Source organism: Mya arenaria, chromosome 4 (genome assembly GCF_026914265.1).
Source record: "Mya arenaria isolate MELC-2E11 chromosome 4, ASM2691426v1".
NCBI classification, from domain to species: Eukaryota; Metazoa; Mollusca; class Bivalvia; order Myida; family Myidae; genus Mya; species Mya arenaria.
Window position 1 is genome coordinate 283,661 of NC_069125.1, and position 27,000 is coordinate 310,660.

The 27,000-nt window shown below is 33.9% G+C and overlaps 1 protein-coding gene across 1 annotated transcript; it reads left to right on the forward strand.

The window, feature by feature from the left end:
* Positions 1-8: 8 nt before the first annotated feature.
* LOC128232882 (tumor necrosis factor receptor superfamily member 16-like) lies at positions 9-23,412 on the forward strand. The gene is made up of 8 exons (XM_052946664.1): positions 9-83; positions 9,090-9,501; positions 16,233-16,397; positions 18,544-18,621; positions 19,112-19,232; positions 19,531-19,607; positions 21,375-21,443; positions 21,971-23,412. The coding sequence occupies exons 1-8, from the start codon at positions 69-71 to the stop codon at positions 21,988-21,990; spliced, it is 957 nt and encodes a 318-aa protein (XP_052802624.1). The 5' UTR covers positions 9-68; the 3' UTR covers positions 21,991-23,412.
* Positions 23,413-27,000: the final 3,588 nt, after the last annotated feature.

The following is a 27,000-nucleotide window of genomic DNA, read 5'->3' on the forward strand; positions in this document are numbered from 1 at the left end:
ATCAACGACGAGCGCGGAATTCAAAAATTATTCGCATGCTTGACCATTTAATTATTATTTAGTATATAATGTGGTTGTCAATGGTTAGTATTGGGTTGGTTTGTTTCTTTGTCAAAATGGCCCATATGCTTCCGTTGCGTGGCGAACGAACTATTTGAATTAAACCTGTTATCTGTCTTTGAATTTTTGATAATCTTTGTTGACAGTTACCATTACCCGGTTGGTGGAACGAAACCACGGAAAGTCCGTGGTTATGGGTGGTTGCAGAGGGGTGAGGAAGTCGGAGGGGGGGGGGGGAGTGTGGCTAAAACTTGGAAACCCCCTTCATTTCCATAAGTACATAAAATAAGAGTATGAGAGGTGGTTTAATGCTGCTGCTAATTGTGTTGCAATGAAAAGGGACTATGAAGAAGTCTCAAATACTTAAGATATTTCAGTGTAGAGGTATTGGAGGGTAGGGCTCATACTTTATCAGTGGTCAAAATTAATACAAGCCCGCAAGCCCTGCACTGGTAAAATGTCTTCCGGGCTTGCTCTAATTCTGAATTTTATATAGCAGGGCTTGTTAAAACAAGAGCTGTCACAGATACAGCACGCTCGACTATTCCGCCGCTTTTCAGTGTAATTATTAAAAAGAAATTAATATATTTGTGTTTATTTTACACATGTTTACAATACTAAATGTAAGACAAAATTTAGAGCCTGTGGTCTCATGTTCTGTAATAGTAACTTGTAAACACTAAAGGACAGTTGCGTTCTGAATAAATAATGTAATTTATACAAAGAAATGTACAAACAATATTGTAAGGGAACATTGGTGCTTAAAATCAGTGCATGTACTGTATCTGTTTGCCTTTTAAAATATGATGAACAAAAAAAAATTTAATAATGATTAAATAAATTAATAATCGATCATTGATCTGTTTCATAGACCGATTATCGATAGTAATTTTTCTGTCCGATTCCCAACACTACAATATCACTTACCATCAATGCACGTAATTACGAATCATCAACATCATTTAATCATAGCTACAATAATGAGCAATCAGGGATACTTTTTTAATATTTTGACATTTCTTATGTATCCCTGTAACTCTACAACTCTCTACCATTTAACACTGGACGAAATACTATATAGTAATATTATGAATCCATGTTGAATAATAATAACAAAATTGTTCAATATATACCCAACAGTGATCTAAACTGGACTAAATTTGTCATTAAAGTCGTTACTTTCACATAGATATATTCTGGGTCACGAATACCATTTTATAAAATACATGTACACAACCTGTCAGATTTGTCCCTGACACAGATTTACAGATATCGGGATACTTGATAAACGATCGACACATGTAAGTGTTAAAGCTGCACTCTCACAGATATATACCAATTTTACAACTTTTTTATTTTTTGTCTTGGAAAGAGCAAATTTTTGCTAAAATCTGCAAACCAGTGATATAAGATTGCTTACAAAAAATCAGATGGTAGATTTCCATATTTCCATTCGAAAATTAATGTTTTATGGCTTAAACCGTTCCTAACAGTTTAAGAATCAAGAGCCGTCGTAAGACAGCGCGCTTGACTACGCCGCTTTGACTTGGAATACAATAACGATGTAATAATACCAAGTTTGGTCTCTTTATGTCTAACCTAACTAAAACTATTCGATACATAAGGTGACTTTGATGCTGCCCTCCCACCAGCCCGCCCAAACAATGACGCAAGTCATTCAAATAACTTGATTTCCCATTATGAAAATGTGGTTAAGAATATACAAATATGCCTTTCAAAGGAAATTTAAAAAAAATTAAAAAAATTCAAGGGTCATAATTTGTATTTAGGCTTAAAACAGAGTTATGTTTCTTGCTGTAAGATGGTTGTGAATAATTTTGAATTTTATAAAGTGCATTTAATGAACAGTATAGAAGTTTTGTTTTATTAAAATCCCAACATCCCTTAACTTTTACTTGCTTCAATCAAGTCAATCAGGGGCCATAACTTGTATTAAGGATATGGAGTTATGTAACCTCATTGAGTGATGGTCCTGAACAATTGTGTGAAGTATTAAGTCAATTGAATGAAGGGTATAGAAGTTATTAAACAATATCCCAACCTGCCCTAAAACTTTAACCTAAGTTCCATAGTCAATCAGGGGCCATAATTTGTATAAAAGATAATACGGAGTTATTTAACCTCATTATGTGATGGCTCTGAACATCTGTGTGAAGTATTAAGTCAATTGAATGAATGGTATTGGAGTTTTAAGTGAAAATCCCAACTTGCCCTAAAACTTTAACCTGCCCTAAAACTTTAACCTAAGTCAATCAGGGGCCATAACTTGTATTTAGGATAATAGGGAGTTATGTAACCTCATTGTGGGATGGTCCTGAACAACTGTATGAAGTATTAAGTCAATTGAACAAAAGATATAGAAGTTATCATTAAATATTCCAACTTGCCCTACAACTTTAACCCAAGTTCCATAGTCAATCAGGGGCCATTATCTATGTAAAGGATAATATGGAGTTATCTAACCTCATCATGTGATGGCCCTGAACAACTGTGTGAAGTATTAAGTCAATTGAATATAGGGGTATTGGACTTATAAGTGAAAATCCCAACTTGCCCTAAAACTTGAACCAGACGCCGACGCTGGGGTGAGTAGTATAGCCCACCTATTCTTCGAATAGTCGAGCTAAAAAGCATAAAACATCAATTTTTGAATTTAAATATAAAAATCTACGATCTAATTTTTGTCAGCAATCTGGTATATAATTGGTTTTCATGGATTTTCGCATAAATTGGCTCGTTCCAAGACAAAAAATAAAAAAGTTGTCAAAATGTTCAATGTGTGAGAGTGCAGCTTTAAATGATATCATTACTCTGAATATTTTTTTGCATAATGACATAAATAAATAAGTGTTAAATAGTAGGCAATAATATTTTCATATTAATTTGAATTTATAACGGAGATAATTTCAAAATTGTGGCTGCGAGGTTTCTCTGATCAAGAATTGTTCGCTACTTTTTGCTGGGACGTCTCAAGCATAGTAAAAAAAATTGTCAAATACTCGTTGACGTCCATTTAGGTAAACTACATTTAAACATTGGTCAAAATAGCGGAAATGGGAAAGTATACTTATTAAATGAAGGCATATATAAAAAAATAAAAAATCATGCAGCATTCATTGTAAATGCTTACAATGCTTGCTTCAATATCAATTATGTTCATGTTATGCACCAGTCAATTGTAACCACGGCTCCCCAGGTCTGGGGATAAGCGGGGACTTTTGACTTTCGGTCCAGCCAACCCAGGCTAAAATCCTCGCCCTGTGGGGACGAACAGATGGTCAAATCCCTGCCAAATGCCCCGCACCCCAGGTAAGGCACATTATCCACTTAGTCTAAAATAATAGACGTGTTATATGGGATTCTTCCAATCCCTGAAGGATTTGCCATATCAAAAATCTAAAAAAAAATCCGTCAACGTACAATTATTTGGACTAATTACCCACTATATTTTAAAACGAAGATAAAACCACCGCATTCACCCGGCACTGCGGGGCCACCTGAAAGGCAAAAACATGGCCCATTTCCCCATCTGAATTACGGACACTACGGACCATGGACATTACGGACCATGGACATTACGGACCAGATCTAGGGACACTACGGACCAGTTTTAGGGACATTACGGACCATCTTCAGAAACTTACGGACCATGATTTAAACATTATTTTTTTTAAATTATTCACTCATTAGTTTTTAATTTGTTAATAAATACTTGAATATGAGTGCTCAGTATGACGTTATATCTTCCATAAAACTGTGAAAAATCCCGTGAAGTTCGAATATAAAACTTGTGAAATTCCAAAAGGTGTTAAAGACCTATGCATTTATAACAATTATGTGAAAAATAATGAACGAAATTTGAAAGATCGGCAGTTAAATCAGTTAAAAGCAACAGAAGAAATATTTTCCAAAACAGTTTATTTCCCAAAATAAATCGAGCAGAAATATTTTCCAAAACAGTTTATTTCCCAAAATAAATCGAGCACATATAAGAACATATCAGTGTTTACATGAATCACGAATAAACAGCATATGTCACCAAAGCCACCATTCATATCTAAACAGGCCCATAAAGTCTCGCACATGCTTTGAGCAGACTGCTTGTAGACAACTCGTTGGCAGAATACTCTGCCAAAAGCTTCATGAGCCGGCCTTGCTTTATATTAAATAAACGATGTGTGTTTGTTGCAATTCTTGCAAACTGATGTTTAAACTGGCAATTTCTGTTGCCTTACCGGTAATTAGTGTTTATCAGTTATAATTGTACCCGTAATTATCGGCGGTTTATTACAAAAGAAACAAACATTATACGGACAACCTTTAATTGGCAATCATAAAAGTGTGAAAACCCATTGTAACGGCGCACTTTCACTGAACCTTTCAATTAAAACAGATGAAACGGAAAACAAATAAATATGACGATCCAAAGTTTATTTCAGAAAGCAATCGATCACATATGAAAACATTAATATCCACATTTACAATTATAAGATAAACACATATTTCGTTCATTATTATTCACATTATTATAATATTTTATTAAATACATTGATGTTTCACATTGGAATTTCATGGGATTTTTCAGTTACATTAAAGATAATTGTCATACTGAGCACTCATATTCAAGTATTTATTAACAAATTTAAGACCAATGAGTGAATAAATAAAAAAACCCAAATGTTTAAAAACATTAACAATGATGGTCCGTAAGTTTCCGAAGATGGTCCGTAATGTCCCTAAATCTGGTCCGTAGTGTCCCTAAATCTGGTCCGTAATGTACATGGTCCGTAGTGTCCGTGACCCCCCCATCTATCCCCCCCGGAACTGGGGGGCCATGGTTACAATTGACTGTTGCATTATTAACATGTTATTTATTAGGTGACTTCATATTGCATTATTGGCGTAGTTATTTGTCTGAGGTTAGCTGCATTTGCCTGAGCCAGAAATGGCGAAGGCAAAAACAGCTGACCGAGGACAAATTACTGGGCCAATATGAAATCACCTAATTAATAAGTATTTTATTAATTAACTATTACCCTTTTGGTTAAAAACATTCTTTTAAACTTACCTTCATGACCTATACTAGGCTTTTAGTTCACATTGTTCAAAGCCGTATTTATCCCTTATTCATTCATGGTGTCTGCTTTTCTAGACGTGACTGCTGATTTTGACATGCATCCTTAAAGTGACATTGCACATATTTATGAATTGTTAGGAAGCATGTCTTTTCGTCTTAATTTCTTAAATCGTTTGCCAAAACGTCTAATGTTTCACCTTCGTCGTCCAATCGGAACTCCTCGGCTAGTATCAAGATATGGCTTGCCGGGCGGAGATGGCCGCGTTGTTACGATTGTCTATCTCAAAGCTTGCCGGAGATGGGCAAGTTGTTACGATTTCTTCGTCATCCTAATTGTCGGTGTACAAAATCATAATAGTCGTAAAATCCACCAACGGGTTAAATTCAACTATAATATCAAACCGTACAAAGTGGTTCAATCATTCAGTAGGTTCAAGTATTCCAAATAGGTTTATACGAAGCACAAAATTTTCAAAACAGTCGGAAAACTGTAAAAAATATAGCTACCTTTAAAAATATTTTCCAGCATATTTCACATATATATAAGGCGAGTTTCGACAGCCAATGAAAATGGCCCATTTCTCAATTTCTATATTAGGCGAGTTCTGTAGCCAATCAAAATGGAGGAAACTCATATTAGCCGTGTTTTGTTGATATTGGCCGAGTTTGGTTGATATTGAGCGAGTTCTGGCATATATCGTAATATTGTCTGGTATTGGTACCGCAATTGTCTCTGTATCTCGTCAAATACGTAATAGTTGATTAATTGTGAGATATTGGTTCCTGTCTGTTTCCAATATCAGTAATGAGACCCCACTGGGATAGATTCCAATTGGGTAATCATTACTAAGAACCATGCTGTCACTGATTACTAATATATGATGTGTAGTGGAAATTATGCATACATATATTATAATGTTATTAATTAGGTGATTTCATATTGGCCTAGTTATTTGTCCGATGCTTCCTTACAATGTACAGGGCTTTATTCATAAGTATGTGCAATGTCACTCTAAGGATGCATGTCAAAATCAGCAAAGTCAAGTCTAGAAAAGCAGACACCATGAATGATTAAGGGTTAAAATACGGCTTCACTGTGAACATAAAGGTAAGTTATAAGAATGTTTTTAACCAAAATGGTAATAGTTAATTAATAAAATACTTATTAATTAGGTGATTTCATATTGGCCAAGTTATTTGTCCTCGGTCAGCTGTATTTGCCTTCGCCCTTTCGGGCTCAGGCAAATACAGCTAACCTCGGACAAATAACTAGGCCAATATGAAATCACCTAATTAATAACATTAAAATATTGACATCTAATCAGGAATAGATTTTTGAGTGCTTTCATGATAAGCGTTTCACTTTGTTTTCATTTGTTCTGAAACGAAGACGATGAATGGTACGGGAAAAGTTGAAAGCTTATATGGAATTTAAATTGGCTCATTAAAGTCTCAACAACTTGAGCCATTAGGACGTGGTAAGTTATAATTGACGTGATTGGTTAAAATGTATGAATCTGCAGAACGTAAGGAAAGTGCTTATTAATAGATCAAAGTTAGCACCATGAAAGGATTTGTATAGCAAAATTTGCACCGTATTAGGTATGCCCGTCCCACCTCTCACTCACAGCATTCTCGCCCTACAGAGAGTATAGTGTAAACATCAGTCTGCAACAAGACCCTCACACACTATGATTGGGAAAACGAGTGTTTTGCAGTAATCATTAACTGTAACATTTGATGCATGTTTATGGCCTCTCCGCCCTCAAGCTTCCTCACCACTCACCACCCACTCCAAGTATGAGCCAGAGCGACCCCCTTTCGCACAGTAATGAAAGTGTTTCCCGGTTATAAGCTGTAGCTTTTAACCCATTCAATTTCTGCTTCTTTACAAAGCGCTTCCCCATAACAACCCCCACCCCTCATATATAGAGTATAGTACAGTAGCCCCAGCCACCACCATCCCTTCGCGCAAATCTAAACAATAGGCAAAGGCAAAAAAGTTAGCATTTTTCTCGCCGAAACCTATCACTTCCGACTTCCCCCCCCCCCCCCCCACACTTGCCATGTAGGTTAACCATGATGAGGCAGCATATCGCGCACAAGACCAAGGGCTGCACCTTAAAGGTCAAGGTCACGCTTAGAGGTCAAAGGTTGAAATAATCTTATCGGTGCTGTATCTAAACCATGCATTATATAATTTTCATAAAACTTGCCATAAAGGTGCATGTCGCGCACAAGACCCAGGTCTATACCTCAATGGTCAAGGTCACGCTTAGTGGTCAACTGTTGAAATAATGCTTGTCAAGGCTGTATCTTGACCATGTATTATAGGATTTTCAAACTTGCCATGAAGGTTGAACAGAACTTAAGTAAATAAAAGCTTAATATAGGTCACATTATACCTCGTATTCAAAAGCGTTACACCTCTCAGAACAGGAATGCTAATTCTATCATATTTTTAGCTATTCATTAACTAACAACATAATTCGAACTTTTGATGTTTTGTCATCGAAAAAAATCAATGTGTTACACAAAACAAACTGGAAACAATATATTTAACAAGAGTAAAATGCGTTGTTATATATTTGGATTAGACATAACAGCTTTAACACATCAAGCATAAAAGTAACTGATATTGTGTTTTCGAATTATATTCCGTGTAACTGGTGCTACAAAGAAGTGAACTGAAATACTTTTAATCCATCTTCGAGTTAATTAAGAAAACTTTCACATTGTTATATACATGTTTGTTAAAGATGCACTCTTATTCCCAAATAGGACTTACCAATCAATACAATTATTTAAATATACCAAAAGGGTGAATAAATGTCAAAAACAATCTTATGAAGAATACCGAGTTTAATAATGAAAGAAAGTTGCAGAAAACACGGTATTCATACCTTATGAGACTATAGTTAATCACAGTAAATCTTTTAGCATTCACCAATCATTTAATATATTTGCGTTTTTAGTCATTAAATACACGGTTACAATCTTGTTATATATTAAAATAAGTAATATTTTCCATAAATGCGTTATTTAGTAAGAAGTTAAAGGTTTATCACTGAAAATTTATATTTGTTTTACATGTGTATGTATTGATTTTGAATAAGAGTGTCAATGTAGGAATAAGCATGAACACTTTATTAATTTACTACACTGCTTCGTAGGTCGTTGTTTCACTGGGTGATCAGTAGATGATTTTTTTCCTAGATAGACCATGACCTGGCCTTGTTGTCTCGCATAACGAAAATATTAGCTCGTTTTCAAATGCCTTAAAAGTAAGGTTCAAAGGTAATGCATAGTGCAAATGTACAATGGGTGGTTTTACGTGTGTATTATATCAATTGACCTTACACTGGATTGAATAATAGTATTTACTATTATAATGCATCAGTCTTCAATAAGATTCTGTAAGCTTTCTGCATTAGAATGTGCGGTTAAATTTAATCTTTTTTTGTATACATATATATACATGTTCTAAACACTTATTTGGTTACTTTGTAGTGTTTTATGTTAACACATATGCTTCGTTATGGACATTGAGAATAACAATCAAACGTGTAAATTTCACGCTTTGTTGTTTTATCAAAGGCCAACATTCACTGATTTTGGAAGGACATTCTTTAAGGGTAGGGAGACCTTGACCCAACGATGCTGTTAAAAGTTTCAACCAAACATGATTCGTTTAGAAATTTAGCATTGGTCATTTTAACGTGCAATTGCTAATATAACTCATGTAGCTGGTTTATATAAAAATGCTTACGAAGAATAATGTGTACATTATTGATCGTATCTTTTGGGATTTTACTAATAGTAAGAAGTTTGCCATATCAAAATTCGTAAAAAAATCTCAACATAAGTCTTATTTGGACTAAACACGAGCTTACTGGAATGTGTAAGTCAAAGCTTACTTTTTTTCTTTCAGAAAGTATCCATTACTTGTGGTTTGTTTGTGATGGTATCCACAATAGGATCTTTGGCACAGGTTAATGACACTTATTATTATTCAATAGAAGTTAACCTCGAAATCATCCATTGTAAAATGTGTAAACCTGGCACTTACTGGATTAAACATTGTACTCAAGACGGTGGCGAGGCAATATGTGAGGACTGTGATGATGGACGGTTTACTGAGAACTACAATCGAGCAATTTATTGTAAAAGGTGTACTGAATGTACAGGAACTGATCAACCATCGGGTGAAGCTGTGGCAGAGGCATGTACGCGACTTCACGATACGATATGTGAGTGTAAATCTGGGTACTGGAGAGAAGGAAACGTCGGGGCTTGCCAAAAAGTATTGCCATGTGAGCCCGGATATGGCGTGATGAAATTGGGTATGTTGGTTTGCATTTACCTCAATATGAGAGACTATTATTAATAACATGACACTTACATAATCAATGAGAATCGAGGAAGTATTTTCGAATTTCCTTATTAAAGCACGATATTTTACCAATCTTCATTCAACATCATAATAAATTAAGATGGTGTAAAGTAGTGATGAAACGATTATCAAGTACAATCGTTAAATGGTCGCTGACAATGCTATATGTCGGCGACAATCGATAGTGGTTGTCCAAAATCGATGTCGCTAATGTTACTTCTGGTAACTACGTATTTTTTTGTTTTGTGGTAAAGGTCGAGTAAATGTATTTTTTTCTTTCAGATAAATTCTCGCCGAGTTCATTTAAACAAGGGAGGTCACTCTCTTACACAAATGCGGTGAATGTTAACATTTTTGCTTAAAAACTTACAACCTCTCCCAAAATAACAAATTAATCTTAATTGTGTATATATTTCATAAAAAAATCATCAATAACCTGTCTCTATGATAGTGGGTGCGGTCTTTCCTGTAAATACTGGGGATCCCGGCATGATGCATTCTGTTTTTAAAACCGTTTTTGGTTTGGTTTTAATTAACTAAATTACTTTTTTGTTGAAAGTCTTATAAAATTAATATGTTCCAATTAAATGTTAAATTTAACAGGTTCACAAAAAATAAATATGCATTGACATGAATAAAATATTAACATGTTCCAATGTGCATCATTTTGTAGAATAATGTGCCATTATTAAGTATGTGTTGTGTTGTAATGTTGTTGTTTTTTCGTTGTTAAAAGACAGAAAGGGGTAACCGTTATGGAAATTTACTTTTTGTTGCAAAAAGCATGTCTATAGCATCACACGTACTGAATCAAGATTTAACCATTTAAATTTTCGAGATATTATGTATAAATAATGTATTCCTTACTGATATTATGGACTTCCGATTATTGTCCGATAGTAAATCGAAATGCTTGGTCCGATTCAATTCGATAATCGATAGCAAATGGAGTCTGATTTTCAAACACTAGTGTAAAGCTTTGGGGATAATTATCCCACGCCTTTAAAAAGGTGAGGGGATATAGTAATGGTAGGCGCGCTTCCGTGCGTGTGTGCGTCCGTCCGTCCCACATTCATTTCTTTGCATCTCCTCTTACATTTTTTATGTGATTTCTACCAAACTTTCACAGGTTGATGATCATAAAGTGAAGCAGCGCATTTTGTCGGCCTTTCCCGAATCGACCATTTTTGAAAGAATTATTGCCCTTTGCTTATTTTACATTTAAAATTGGTTTCTTCGCAACTCCTCCTTTGTTTTTCATGCCATTTCTACCAAACTTTCACAGATTGATGATCCTAAAGTGAAGCAGCGCATATTGTCGGGCTTTCCTGATTTGACCATTTTTGAAAGAGTTATTGCCCTTTGCTTATTACAATTACGACGGTAACGAGCGATACGTGTATTTTCAAACCATTTTTTTTCAAACCATTTCAAATGATTTGGTTAAGTGCATTTAGATTACTCCCTTCTTCTACATCAAATTATTGATATATATATCACACATTCAGCCAAAAAAGGTAGAATAGTCCACAGATTACCACAAACACACTTACCACTGTTTTGTCCCATTTTAGGTCGCAAAATTCAACAATTTCTGTAACACAAATTCCAAATAAAAAAAAATAAAAAAATCGGTATTTGTTATAAGTTATGTTTATTTATCTCTCTGATCTATTTGTAACATACTTATCTAATGTAGGATGGACTAATAGTATTCATTAACTAAAATTAAAAAAACAAAGTTGTGGAATACCCAATTTTTCACCACAAGTGTGGAATAAGCCTCTAAACAACATAACTATGGCGGAATATATTTTTTTTTAGTTTTGCCCTTTGTTCATGTTGATAGTTATGTTTCGTCCAGATCGTAATTCAAAAGGTCCTTCGTGGTATTGACATCAAATTCCACATACAGCTATGTCTTACTGAAGGTAAGTGCAGTACACAGAAACCATAACACTGCATGTGGTATTAGTTTTAATAAATGCCTTTATTCAAGTGTAGTGCACAGAAACCATAACTCTGCATGCTGTATCGAGTTTTGGTTGAAAATACTTTGGGAAAGTGCATTGCGCAGGAACCACACCTCTAGCTGCAATATGTTTTTAATAATTGCCCTCGTTGTTTATATTATTATGCCTTATTTTTGCCAGGAGCTTAACTCCAAAAGTAATATACTTGAAAAAATGGAATCCACACGGGTGTGTCACAATCAGATGTACAAACTATGTTTCACATGGGGCTATTTTTCAGATTCTTTTGATTAGTGAGATAATCATTTTTTTGGAAGCCCAAATAATGATATTATATGAAAAAAATTCAAAATGCTTACAGGGTTTCATTAATTTTGCATTTCAAACATTGTACATTAGAGAGAAAAAAACAAATTACTTACAATTCTATAACCCTACTTTGATAATATTTTATCATTCATTATGGCGTCAAATGGTTCTTATCGTAACATCAGTATGTAAAGCTACGAGACGGAAAGCAGAATTACATTGCCTTCATTTTTTGTTCTTTGAAAAAATCACAATTGCTCACATTTGTCTCCGTTTGAATAAAACTGTCATCTTTCAGTTGTCTTAATCCATTCAGAATTGTCTGTATAGCTGTTAAAGTCACACTTTTGGACAGGCTTTTTAATTCTCTTTAAAATGATATATATATTTATTATCCTAAGATGAATAGTTACAAAAATTTTGCCATTTGAAATGATTTATTTTTCCATTGGATTTTGTCTACAGATAGGACATTTTAACATGCATGCAAACTTGAGATAATATTAGGATATAAATTGTCAATAATAACAAATAAAATTCTTAATAAATTTATTGAATGAACAAAGAACCAGAAAAAAATACAAATATGAAGTTGTAACTCAACTTAAAAGAAAAAAGAACAGGACACATTAACAAATTATAGAGCAAACAGAACTACATTGCTAAAAAAACTTCTGTATCCTTCAACAATTCTACAGTTTGGCAATATTAACTTACATTTATGGGTAGGAGTTTCAATTTTTTTTCAAAAGGTGTATATATATATATGTATAATTTTATGTCAAATTGAAATAGAATTATCGCATTTAAAGGTCAGTTATGTTTTCATATGTCTACGGATGGGACATTTTAATTTATATATATGTAAATTTTCATTTTTTTTTTGTAACATTATATACATTTGATTCTGTAAGGTATTGAATAAATGATCTACTATATCTGTCTACAGACAGGACAATTGTGAGTTTAGGTATAACATTAAGATATTTATCATTTACAGAAATAAGCATTTATTTTCACAATGCCTCTTATGCCAAAGTAAACATGAAAAGAGGTTAATTGCAGCTATTTCATCACATAAAAATATTTTAGCATGTTACATGATATAAAATTTATAAACCAAAATTATATGTTATTTGAAAGTCAAAAGAAAGATCCAAATTGAAATAGTTAATTGTAAGATAGGGACAGTTCAAAGAACATTTAACATTATTTGCTGCATGATATGTCAGTAACCCATCAATATGCTGAATATAAAGTGGCTGCCAACTGTTAACTGGCTACAAACTGTTAAGTGGCAGCCATACATAAGGTGTCTGCGGAAGGGCAAGCTAGGCTTTATATGGCTGAATATAAAGTAGGGATGCAAACTAATGGCAAAATTGATATTCGAATATTCGGTTATTCTTTTGAACGAATATTCGATTACCAAAATACATCTTTTGAAAGTTGAAGTAAACTATTAAAATGTTTGCTATTTTAATAGCTGGAGCATTTTAGCTCTACTTTGTCATAACCACTACGCACGGCGGACCCTAAATTTCACCAAATAAGACTCTGAAATTCCTTATTTCAGAAAGACAAAAAGTAATACTTTATGAACAAAGAAAAAAACAACTTTTAAATTATTTCCTCTACCTTCATATTTCTAAACAACATGAACTTAAATGGATTTCTGGTCAATTGGCGTTATGCGCCAATGGAGGGTCTTTCCGTAGGATGAGCAGCCTCGTTCTGGGATTGACCTCTACTAAAAGAAACTATGGAAAAACCAAACCAACTTGGGGACTAGTTTATTTCTTAATTGGTAGAGGCAATTTACCGAAAATAATTGTGAGTTTTTGTGTCACTTGTCTTACAGCCAGTTTTTGTAAAATCACGGGGACTTTTTATAGTACCAGCAGATATGTCCCTAAATGATATATGACACGTGTTTAGTGTATTGCCATCACATTCACACCTCAGGCACTTTGGGCCAATTGTTGTAAAAACAAGACAAACGAATCTTAAACACAATAACATAGTTGTAGGCAAAATATTTATTATTGTATTTATTCAACAACAAAACTTCGAATATTCGAATACCGATTTTGACATTCCAATACCAAACATTTGATCGAATATTCTAATATTCGAATATTCGTTTGCATCCCTAATATAAAGTGAATGCCAATTGTTAACTGGCTACCAACTGTAAACTGGCTACAAGCTGTTAAGTGGCTGCCAACTGTTAACTGGCTACAAACTGTAAGGTTGCAGCTATACATAAGGTTTAACCCTAACCCTTTAGTGTCAGCATTTCCCTGTTTTGCAAAGGCCACGGTTAAGAAAATTGCCCCTGTTTCGAAAAGGCCACCGTTAAGCAAATTGCCCCTGTTTCGTAAAGGCCACCGTTAAGCAAATTGCCCATGTTTCGCAAAGGCCACCTTTAAGCAAATTGCCCCTGTTTCGCAAAGGTCACCATTGAACAAAATGCCACTATTCATCAAATGCCATTGTAGATCAAATTGACAAACACTGAGCCATGTCCTATCACAGCTTCGCAGACAGCCTTACAGTCACACACAGACAGACAGACAACAGACTGACAGACAGTACAGAAACAAGCTCAGTAGCAAACAGTTTAAACTTAAACCCGGTTTAATGGCACTGGGTAAAAGCCAAAGACATAAAATCACAAACAAGCCTACTTGCAAGTCACCTCTTTTTCCTTTTAGGCTTAATTTGTGGTTCTAATGTTTATTTTTTTGCTTTTTCTTCGAAGATCCATTTCAAAGAATTAGACTGTTACTCCTGCATTGGAATAAAACCAATGTAATATTATGTTATGCATTTTTGTCTTGTCCGTAGACTAATTTGTTAGGTAGAGTGAATTAATATTTAAGTTCAATTACTATATTTCGAATGATACTTTCTTTATCCATCCGTTTCTTTAGTTAATTAGACATCATTCTTGAATAAGACACACATGACACAACTAGTTACAGAAATCTAAAATGAATTTATTAAATACATCTTGGGAAATGATTATATAAAATATTACTTTTGGCAATATTTGAATAATTTGTTTTTGTTTTTTTTGGACCAAACCATAATCATATATTCCAAAAATATCTAAAATCATTTGCTCAGAGTAATACAATGATCTCAGAATTGATTTTACATGTGTCTACGGACTGGACATGTGTCTACGGACAAGACATTTCTGTTAATGTACGTTATGAAAATCAAGTATAAAATACATTTTGATATCCATTTTGATATTATAGTTACATCAAAGGCTGGTGTATCTGTTGCCATAATTTGTTGCTATATAACTATTTGCAACATTGATATAGTGTAGGTCTACGGACAAGACAATTTTTTTGCTGTTTGGTGTCAACGAACTTGCTCTTGAGGCAGTTTAGTAATCCTTTGAACCACCATAAAAAATGGATTGAAAACTTTGTATACTTGTCTTCCTTGATTAAAAAAAACTGAAAATAACAGTATTCTGATATTCATTAATCAATATTAATTCAAATAAAGAAAGTAAGCCAGCAAAAGTGATTTTGTATAACGAAATAGTGATCTTGGATATTTTGTCATAAAACAGAAATTGCTCAGCGTATCTCAAAAAAATAACCTGCAAAAGAAAGAGGAATAATTTATCTCAATTATAAAACACATTCTTATAGAATAAAATAGTAAATGCATACTGAATTTATTTCTGCAAAAAAAGAAAATTTCAAATGAAAAATCATATTGGACATTTTAGCCCAATTTTTGGATTAAGATAAGCTCCGATATATTTTTTAAAGCAAATACTATCTTCATAGAACTTCTTTACGGATAAATCACTATGTTGTGATAAAGTTGAGCCTTGGAATATGAATATTTCTGTAATTGTATGTTAGAAACTATCACATAACAGAGTGTAGGTAAAAGATGGACATCTGATTGTGACACACCCGACAGGAATCATTATTTTGGCTGCAATATTGTTTTTGGTATCTCCGTCTGTTTATTTTAACACTTAATCTCGTCCTGAGCATTTCTTCCAAAGTGTTAGAGGTATTGGATTCAATCTTCATAAACATATCTTACTGACGAGAAGTGCACAAGAACTATAGCCGATATTTTGTTGCTGCATGTATTTCTAAAATGAAAGTACCTGAATTAATGATTGTTTCACTTTAGGCACAGTACTGACTAGCAACTAACCACATAACAGTTAATTAAATACCAGAAAATCCTGGACTCAATTTCTTATCTTTAATAATCGTCTGTTCAATTTCACGTCTTTGACAAAATGTGTAGGACGTACTGTACTTCATTCGGCGGGGGATGTAGTAGTGTATTACTGCCTTGTTGAATAATAAAATAGGGCAAAGTTCAAGCTCATCTTCACTACTTACAGGGGACAGTCACAATGATACAACATGCGAGAGATGTGTAAACGGGAAGACCTTCTCCAACATCAGTTCCAAGGTGACGCCATGTCAGAACTGTTCACTCTGTCTGGAGGGATGGGTGCAAAAAACTCCATGTAACGAATTTGAGGACACTGTGTGTATTCCAAAAGGTGATTTATTATTGTAAAAATTAACGGTTTTTAAATTTATAAGCTAGTCTGCTGTTCAAAGAAAATCATTTTAGTTTTATCTCACCTTAGATTTCATTGTCATGTGTGCTTTGTCAGAACTTTAAGCGTAGCAATAACTCAAAACCGTACGAGGACTTGGTACACATGATGCCAGGGATAAAACGCTCATGTATACATACCATGTTTTGCTAAACCTATAAGAAGGCTTCAATGATATTTTGGTTATCACTCTTGTTAGATTCAATTGGAAACTGAATTGTCATTCTCACTATTTTTTTAATTGGGTGGCAGAAACAATCAGAAATGGTTGTGACCTTTTTAATCTTCCTTTTTGATGCTTTAATTTCGAGTTAAAAACGACTGCTTATGTCATCTCTATTGATATCAGCGATGGTAAGATTAAGCCCTTTAAGCTCATTGGTAAAATCAAGCAAGGGCATATTTGGCACCCAACAGTTGTCCTCCGTTTATCATGTGCTTTTAACCAACAATAAGAACTCTTAATATTCCTATGTCTGCCTTCTTTAACCGAGCGCCAGTCAACAACATATTTTTAACGTCCTCAGTGCGACGTGGTTGTAGATAGGTTTGACTCCGCACCAAAGAGGCGGTCTGAGCCATATTTTAACTCCTTGAACTACTGTGTACATTTCTCAGAATATATCAAGAGTATGTGTTGTTCTGTTTCTAGTTAATTATGACACGTATGTGACCTTTATTGGATTTTTTGTGAGTATTTATGAATTTTAATGCCCACTTGAAGATGCCTGATAGAGATTACCGGTAGATTACATTGTACTTAATAATACAAAATCAATATTTTTTTATCAAGTCTCTGAAATTATTGTAAAACAATATGAAATAATAAATAAATTGGTCTAAAATCCCAGTATTGGTTCCTGTCCTGAAGCAATGTTTACGAACAGTCTCAATGGAAGAAAATGAGTATTTGAAATAAAATTACAGTTTTTATACTTCTGAGTCTGATCATGGACTAAGACTACAGACTGTTCGTAATCATTGGTCCTGTGCTAGAGCGTGATAGCTCCTCGATTTTTTCACAATATATGAATGAAATAAAATGCGTTTGCTACGGATTCTTGACGGTAGGGTTTGAAAAAATGCTACTTGATTTAATCTACTGTTGAATAATGATACAAATTACTCGAAAGTATTTAAACCATACATGATTTTGCGAGTGATTAAGTACAATTTAATCGGTCGTATTTCTAATAAAAATGTAATATCATATTCTTAATTCTTTTTAAATGGTTGAAGTGTATCAGATATATTCGTACTATATTTGGAAATGAGTGCATACATAGCATGCGCATGTAAAAAAGAAGCACGGCAATCCATCTTTGGTGCATTTAATGTACCACAACCTATGCATAAGCACCATAGACTGATTTTGTGAACACAAAATCAAACCTAGTGCACCAAGATTAAGAATAGCAGTTGGAAAAGAGACAACGCTTTGTCAATAACAAGCTATGTGCAAAAATGGCAAGAAAATTTAATAGAAATCCTGATTTGTTCCTTGTCAACACTAAACTCTAGCAAGTGATGAAAGTTGTATGCGATTTTATTCAGAAACTTGCATTTAAAACAATATTTATATGAAAAACTACAGAAACAAGCTCAGTAGCCAAACGTTTATACATAAACCCCGTTTAATGGGACAGGGTGGACGCCAAAGACATAGAACACAAAAACAAAAAATTACAAACATTTAAAACAACACATAGTTAATCCTATTTGGAAAAACTAAGCCCAAATATATATATATATATAAACCAAGTTGCAAATGAAAAGCTACAGACCATCTGACCATTAACTTTCACTTCCAACTTATTTGCATCACAGTGGCAGATGCATTGGAGCATTTTCAAAGCATATAAAATGTTGTTGATTCAATGATTGCCTGTTTTTAATGGTGATTAGATGATAGTTTAATTTTCTTTCAGTATATATCATCTTCAGGTTTTCATATATTGTATTGGTTTGCAAAGTCTTGACTGTGTCATGGATGGAAACTAAAGTGGAGTATTAGATTTTCTTTTGCAAAATTAGAGCAATCTCAATGATAATTATTTTTGTTGAACTTAATGTGCACTTCTTACAGCGGGCAGTCACAAAAGTACAACAGTTTATGGGAATACCTTCTCCGACATCAGTACCGATCAAAATCAAAATCCAGAAGGTGATTATTGCGGTATTTTTAAACCTTTGATGTTAGGTGTCACCGATAAGTGCGTTGAGAAAAACATCCACCGTGGCCATTGACACCGTGGGAAAACTTAGTACACATGGTGCCAAAACATTCATATATAAAAACGGTCCATATTTTTGTTTGCTTTCAATAATTCCCTTTAAATAAGTTGAGCGTTGGAATTCGCTATGCATCGCTCCTGTTCTGAACTCTAAAGCTGCCTGAAATTACCATTGTTTTTACGCTGGCGAGTTCCCAAAATGTTTTGAACAGTTTTAAGCTGTATAATGATCTAAGACGCATAGCCCTTTTATTGAGGATGCAGAAGTGGCAAAGTTTTTCCTTCAAAGCTGTTGTCAGGAAAATAGCTAATTTTAGCTTAGGAATATTCAACCATTTGTAAAATAAAAATATTCCTATAAAACCAATTAATTTATCTATTTAAAAATGTATGTCCATAAATAACTCATTTTTTTTGCAGATTTAAAGAATGCCAGCGTTTATGTCATTGTGGGAGTGGGCTGTGGCGTAATATTTATGATACTGGGTGTCATTATTGTATGCTACCGTCGGAAAAACAAACTTCAACAGTCACCTTGCTGGTACTGGTCTTCCTAGATAGTGTTTACCATATTCATGTAATGCACAATTTACTTTATACTCAGACAATGCCCAGTGAGATTATCGAAATAATATGAACAGCTTTTTTCATATCAGAATCGAATCAATTATGTGTGTGTTTTTCATGTTGTTCCTTTCATACTACTAGATTTCAAAAATAGTTTGTGATAATATGGTAACTCCGAAACTTTTTAACGTAGACTGGTAGGACATTGTTTAAATCAATACTGCAAGACCCATGGACGTCACCTTACTCAACACATGCATGTGGCCTTTCAGGGGTTCCAACTCGCATGGTGAGGAAGAAGACAGCCAACAACATCCATCCACTTCATGTGAGATGGATCTGTTAAATGGTAAGTACATTTAAGCTATTTGAGCCATTGTTTTGTAGTAGATTATGCCTTGGTTACCGTCGGTGGCAGAAAGGTCAATGTTATAGTCGTCTTGCACAAATCTTAATTGGCTATTACTTGATAATCGTTACAAATATTAATACTAAACTGGATACACATGTTATATATGAGTCCCGATTTTCCCCTTCTATTTTCAATGTAAAATAATCTCTACAAAACCGGAACCTCGGATTCCCGGTTACCGGACAAAAAATTGAGAAAAATTGTTAGTTGTCAACGTAATTTTACCTCGCAAAACCGGACGTATATTTGTTCAAACATGTCAAAATGATTTTGTGTATTAGGAATTCGCGAATCGCGTGTCACTTTGTTTTGACAGCCGGTGCGTCGTTAAATATTGCACCTGTGATGTTGTGTTAACCCGATAATCGCTTGATAATCAAACGATAATCAAACTTGTGAAAAGAAAATTGATTGAAACATTAATTTGTTTGTTGCAGAAAATAAAGAACTAGAAACGGTTATTAAGTGATTATTTTGGAGGGTTGTTTTATCTAAAGACTTCTATGATTGAATCAAATTAGAGCGGTGCGTTAATTAAACTATCAAACATACTTAACAAACATTAAACAAACATATAAAGAACTTTGCTACATGTGTTGATAGTGACTACCTCGATAAGGTGCAGGACATTATGCCATGACGCAAACTAAGATTGTGAAAGCAAAATGTAGAGCTCAGAAACAGACGACACTGGACACTTTCTTTAAGTAATGTAGAAGAATTACTTTGACTAAACATTATTTGTCACACTAGAAGCGTAAAGATACATGTACATTAACAAAGATATAAACTGTATCTGTAATGTTACAAACACATGCACATTGATATATTAATGAATACTAGTATACATGTATATTCTATGCATTATTTCAAGTTACTTGAACCATTGTTGATGTAAAATAATGTTATCTTTATGTGTTTTTATTTTATTCCAGTTTTCAACTTCCCTTTAAAGGTTAACTCAGTTAATATTTTGAGTAAACTTACTCCGTACATCAAATCCTCGCTAAACCGGAATCCTCACTAAACCGGAAATTTTGCCCAGTCCGGAACTTGTCCGGTTTAGTGAGTTTCCACTCTTATTAACTTTTTTATTAAGCTATTTTTTATACTCTTAAAGCAATTTTGGTGCAATTTTGATATTTTGTTCACAAGTTACTATTTCTCGTTTTGAAACCACCATGTGTTCCGATGACCCTTAACAGGGCTGTTTTCCGAAATTGTGAAAACTTATGATTATAGCATTATTGTTTTGGTGAAGTTCGCCATCGATATATCAGGGTTTTAGTTTGATCATTAATTTGTCCCTCGCCTCATTATCACGAAAATAGTCAAGTCTCAAACACAACTCATTTGGCTAGTTATCAAATATTGTATAAGATTTTACACTTTATAAAAGTTCATTCTATCAATGATTACAAATATATTTGTTGGTTAAAAATCATGGTCAAAATTTCCTATGTGAGTAATTATTGTGTCACGTATGTTTCCTTATATTTGAACATAGCAGTTGCGTGATGATTGAGGTAATGGACAATTCAAATACAAGTTAGCCAGCCAGATGTTATCTTATGCTTTAGTAAATTGTTTTACACTTAAACAGGACATGGTATGGTCTTAAATCTTACTTCTGCCTTTAAACATTTTTCACTGACTGGAGATGTTGGACGTTTGATGAGAATGTTTTATTTCCTTTCCATGCAGCTGGAGAAAACCCGCATGATGTCGAAAAGCCAAACAACACGAGTCCTGCATTGCTTAATGAATCTTCCAGTAAGTACTTATTAGCTATTCTGGCCATTGTTTTGAAAAGCTGGTGCTTTGGTAACTGCCAGTGACAGTAGTGTTGCTGTTATATTTGTCTTGCAAAAAAACTAATTGGCTATTACTTGAAAATCGTTAAAAATATGAATACTAAACTGAATACACATGTTGTATATGCATATATGCACATGTACTGTGTTTCCCTGAGAGAAAATAAGACAAGTACTGGCATCAGCTTGCAGTGCTCTTGTGGTATAGTCAGGGCACTTGTTGGTTCAAAACTACCCATACATATAAGTAACTTCCAATATAATGATACATTATTCAAGACTATATATATCGGAGAACATGACACTGTGATCAGTTACCAAATGTTATTTAAACTATATGAGTATACAGGATGTTGTTCAACTTTGCTTTTAATAAGTTTTTAAAAAATGAACAGTCAGACAATATTTATATAGTTATTGGCTTCCCAGTTTTGTGACTTCAATAGACACTTAATTTATTGTTTTAATTATTTTTTTCCATTTCAGCAAAAAAAAAAAGTTTATAAACTACGTTGACCTTAGGGTACTGCCGTCATTCTGGTGCCAGATCTTTATTGCTAAAACATGCCATTTTAGTGTTAAAACGTTATTGCTCAAGCAATGATGTTTTTTGTGTTTAAACTTTTTACTTGAGTAATGCAATTTATGTGTTCAAACTTTATTGCACAAGCAAAGACATTTTTTGTTCAAACTTTTCACTTGAGTTATCCCATTTAAGTGTTCAAACTTTATGCCACTAGCAAAGACACTTTTGTGTTCAAACTTTTTTCTTGAGTAATGCCATTTTTGTGTTCATTCTTATTGCTCAAGCAATGCCATTTTGGTGTTCAAACTTTTTTACTTGAGTTATCCCATTTAAGTGTTCAAACTTTATTGCACAAGCAAAGACACTTTTCTGTTCAAACTTGTTTTACTTTCAAGACTAATACCATTTTTGTGTTCAAACTTTATTGCTCAAGCAATGAAATTTTTGTGTTCAAACTTTTTTACTTGAGTTATCCCATTTAAGTGTTCAAACTTTATCGCTAAAGCAATGACATTTTAGTGTTCACGCTTTATTATTCAGGTAATGCCATTTGTGTGTTCAAACTTTTTTACTCAAGCAATCTTAGTTAAGCGTTGAACCAATTTCATTTTAGTTTTCAAAACAATGTCATTTTGCTGCACAAACTATGTAATTTTGTTGCTTAAACAATGTCATTTTGGATCTTGACAATTATTGTGCACGATGTGATTATAACAAATTTTTGCATTTGGGAAATCTGTAATTTAGTTTAATCATTATTTGTTCCTGGCGCTAATATCGCGAAAAGATCTTATGTCAAATCTTAATCTCAGCCTTAACTCAGTTTACCACATATCAACAAAAGCTTTTAGTATTGGTATATGGTTTAGTACTTTATGAAAGCCCATTTACCAAAAGAATATGTTGAATAAAATCTTTTTCAAAAATCTAAAGGGAAAAAAAGATTGATCAGCAAAAAATAATTGAGTACAAAATGTGTTTTGGTTAAGGTTTGGCATATTATCTAGTTTTAATGTGATCCATGCGTGATTTACCTAAACGTTGTAATCGTTAAACTTAAAAGCGGCGAAAAAGTGTAGCGCGCTGTCTTCTGTTTACCATTGCATGGTATTTAAGCAAATCATTGGAACCATAACTATAGTCTTGTTCAATTGCTGATGTTATAAACTGATTTTTTTTCTGTAATCATACAAATGTTCAATATTTGTTTCATCCTTGAAACACCACTTCTAAGCTCACCTTAGCCGTAGGCTGAGGGTAAGCTATTAGGATTGATGAATATCTGTCGTCCGTCGTTTGTCCACACTTAGTTTGTTAACACTCTAGTGGTCAATTGTTTGCCTGAATTGTCACGAAACTTGGTCAGGATGTTTGTCACAGTAATTACTCGGAGGAGTTTGAATATGAGTCATCTGGGATTAAAAACTAGGTCACATGACCCAAAAAATAGAAAAATATTGTTAACACTCTAGAGGCTACTTTTTTAGTCCAAATATCCTGGAAATTTGTCAGCAAGGTTGTTTCGTTGATTTCTAGCTCAAGTTCAAATATAGGTCATCTAGGGTCAAGAACTAGGTCACAGATCACAATTATTGAAAAACCTTGTTAACACTCTAGAGGTAAGATGTTTTAGCCCAAATATCCTGGAAGTTTGTCAGAAATGTTGTTTCGATGATTTCTAGCTCAAGTTCGAATATGGGTCATCTGGGGTCAAAAACTAGGTCACAGAGCCCAAATAGGGAAAAACTTTGTTAACACTCTAAAGGTAACATTTTTAGCCCAATTATCCTGGAAATTTGTCAGAAAGGTCATTTCGATGATTTCTAGCTCAAGTTCGAATATGGGTCATCTGGAGTCAGAAACTAGGTCACAGAGCCCACATATGGAAAAACCTTGTTAACACTCTATTGGTAACATTTTTAGCCCAAAAATCCTGGAAACTTGTCTGAAAGGTTGTTTCGATGATTTCTAGGGCTGTCAGACTATTCAACCCCAAGACTTTTCAACCCCTTTGTCATTTGTGAAATCAAAGACTTTTCAACCCCTTTGTCATTTCAACCCCTAAAAGTGCTTAGACTTTTCAACCCCACCTAAAACAAAAGACTTTTCAACCCCTAATAAACGAAGACTTTTCAACCCCTTAATTTCTCACCTTTTTAAGTAAATAAATACAACAGTAAACAATTCATTTTGAAATTTCTTTTAAAAATCAAAAATATATTGAGACTGAAAATATAACACACAGAAAATAGGTAATACATACAAAATACACATACTTGAAACACATGATAATGCAATAATTCATTAGATATTTACATTGAAATAAATATAAAAAATGCTCGACTGTCCATTTAGGTATTTAGTCGCTTAGCCATAAATCTTCCCTATCTACCTGAGGAAATCCTCACACAATATATCATTTGCATTTGTTTGTTGGTGAAATATCTAGGTCAAGTTCGATAACCAGCCAAATCGCTCTAGGCACTCCAGAGTTATGGCCCCCTGAATTTGTCAAAATTGGGCGGGCGGGCGGCTCCACAATGTTGTCCGCTCTCTAACTTGAACATTTCTCATCCAATTTCCACCAATCTTCATGAAAGTGTTTGTTGGTGAAATATCTAGGTCAAGTTCGATAACCAGCCAAATCGCTCTAGGCACTCCAGAGTTATGGCCCCCTGAATTTGTCAAAATTGGGCGGGCGGGCGGGCGGCTCCACAATGTTGTCCGCTCTCTAACTTGAACATTTCTCATCCAATTTCCACCAAACTTCATGAAAGTGTTTGTTGGTGAAATATCTAGGTCAAGTTCAATAACCAGCCAAATCGCTTTAGGCACTCCAGAGTTATGGCCCCCTGAATTTGTCAAAATTGGCCATTTTAGCTTTGTCCGCTCTCTAACTTGATCATTTCTCATCCAATTTCCACCAAACGTCATGAAAGTGTTTGTTGGTGAAATATCTCGGTCAAGTTCAATAACCAGCCAAATCGCTTTAGGCACTCCAGAGTTATGGCCCCCTGAATTTGTCAAAATTGTCCATTTTAGCTTTGTCCGCTCTCTAACTTGAACATTTCTCATCCAATTTCCACCAAACTTCATGAAAGTGTTTGTTGGTGAAATATCTAGGTCAAGTTCGATAACCAGCCTTATCGCTTTAGGCACTCCAGAGTTATGGCCCCCTGAATTTATCAAAATTGGCCATTTTAGCTTTGTCTACTCTCAAACTTGAACAGTTTTTATCCGAATTTCACCAAACTTGCTACTATAAATGTTTGTTGGTATATATTCTTGGCAAAGTTCTATAACCAGCCAGGCTCTTCAGGATTATAGCCCTTGAATTGGTCAAAATTTGCCATTTTTGCTTTGTCCATTGTCTAATTTGAACAGTTATCATCTGATCTTCACCAAACTTGCAGAAAATATTTGTTGGTAAAATAAATCGGTCAAGTATGATAATCAGCCAAATGCCCCGAAGCACTTCAGGATTACTGCCCTTGTCATTTAAGCTTTGTCTACTCTCTAACTTGAACAATTCTCATCTGACCTTCACCAAACTTGCTGAAAATGTTTGTAGCTATAAAATCTTTACCAAGAATGTTTGCCGGTATAAATGCTTTGCCAAGTACACACTGATTGTCTCTTGGGTACGATTAAGGATGAATCATCTCTTGGAGACGATTTTTACATGAATGTTGTTTTTCAAATCCCGAACACGTTGATCGTCTTTGGGCATGATTTGTGATTAATCGTCTATATCTATAGACACGATTTCCAGGAGCCTTTTCTGACTTTGACAGATTAAGGTACTGAATTTCGCATCACGGAATTTCGGAATTTGGATACACAGTTTACAAGGGATACTTTTTGCTTCCACCTTATTTTGATGCCATACGTCTGAAGGTGCTACATTAAGTTGTCTTAGAATCCAAGAAATTATTGATGGGCGTATTTTGTGAGTGTCACTCTTGTTTTAAACTTATTTTAAAAAATGATTGTCATCAATAAAAAAGACAATAAAATGAGTTGAACGTTAAATAAAATTCTTCATAATATTTCAAAATATCTCGATTTACCAGACGATGCTTAAGAAATACAAAAGTATACATTGAGTTCAAATTTGTTGGAAATGTATTATAGATAGAGTTTCAAATGCTCTCAAATTACAAATAGAATAACAAAGAACTATAATTTAATATGTCAAATGCTTTTAAAATGTGTTGATGAAATGTTACATAAGTGTAACATAAGATTTTATTAATGTTTTTTTTTAATTTCTCAGTTTAAAAGAAATCAAGACATTCCATTATAAAGTGGTATATATGTAAAAAAAAATAATATAAGCATTGCATTGTTTTTATTGGCGTTCTACAGGCAAAATAAGGAGAATGTTCAGTAAATCTTTCTTTGCATACATTTTGTTTTGCAATTATTCAAATTTGTTATTTAAAGAACAAAATGTAATCATTACTTTGTACATGATATATGGGAATACGCTGATATATGTAATATCCTTTAGAATTATACAACAATTGTTTGGGGTAACCACAGGCATCAAAATCTTCATTTACTGTACCATTGTTAATGTTTGGAATATTATAGCAAATTGAAAAACACTAACCATCAAGTGCTTAGTAAATCAAGGCAAAGCCTTTGTAAATTTCATCCAATACTTTGGAGAAAAGTGTTACAAATAAGACAAACAAATCTTTAATTGTATTTCAATAACAATTTGTAAAGTTTCTTGCAAACAACAATGAACAAGACAACACCTGGCTGACAAAAATAATAGGGGTTGAAAAGTCTTTGATATAGGGGTTGAAAAGTCTTGAATATGGCTATTAAAATATTTCAATTAGGGGTTGAAAAGTCTTTGATTTAGGGGTTGAAAAGTCCAAACAGGTAGGGGTTGAAAAGTCTAAGGGTTGAAAAGTCTTCGTTTTGAGAAGGGGTTGAAAAGTCTTGGGGTTGAAAAGTCCTGCTCCCATTTCTAGCT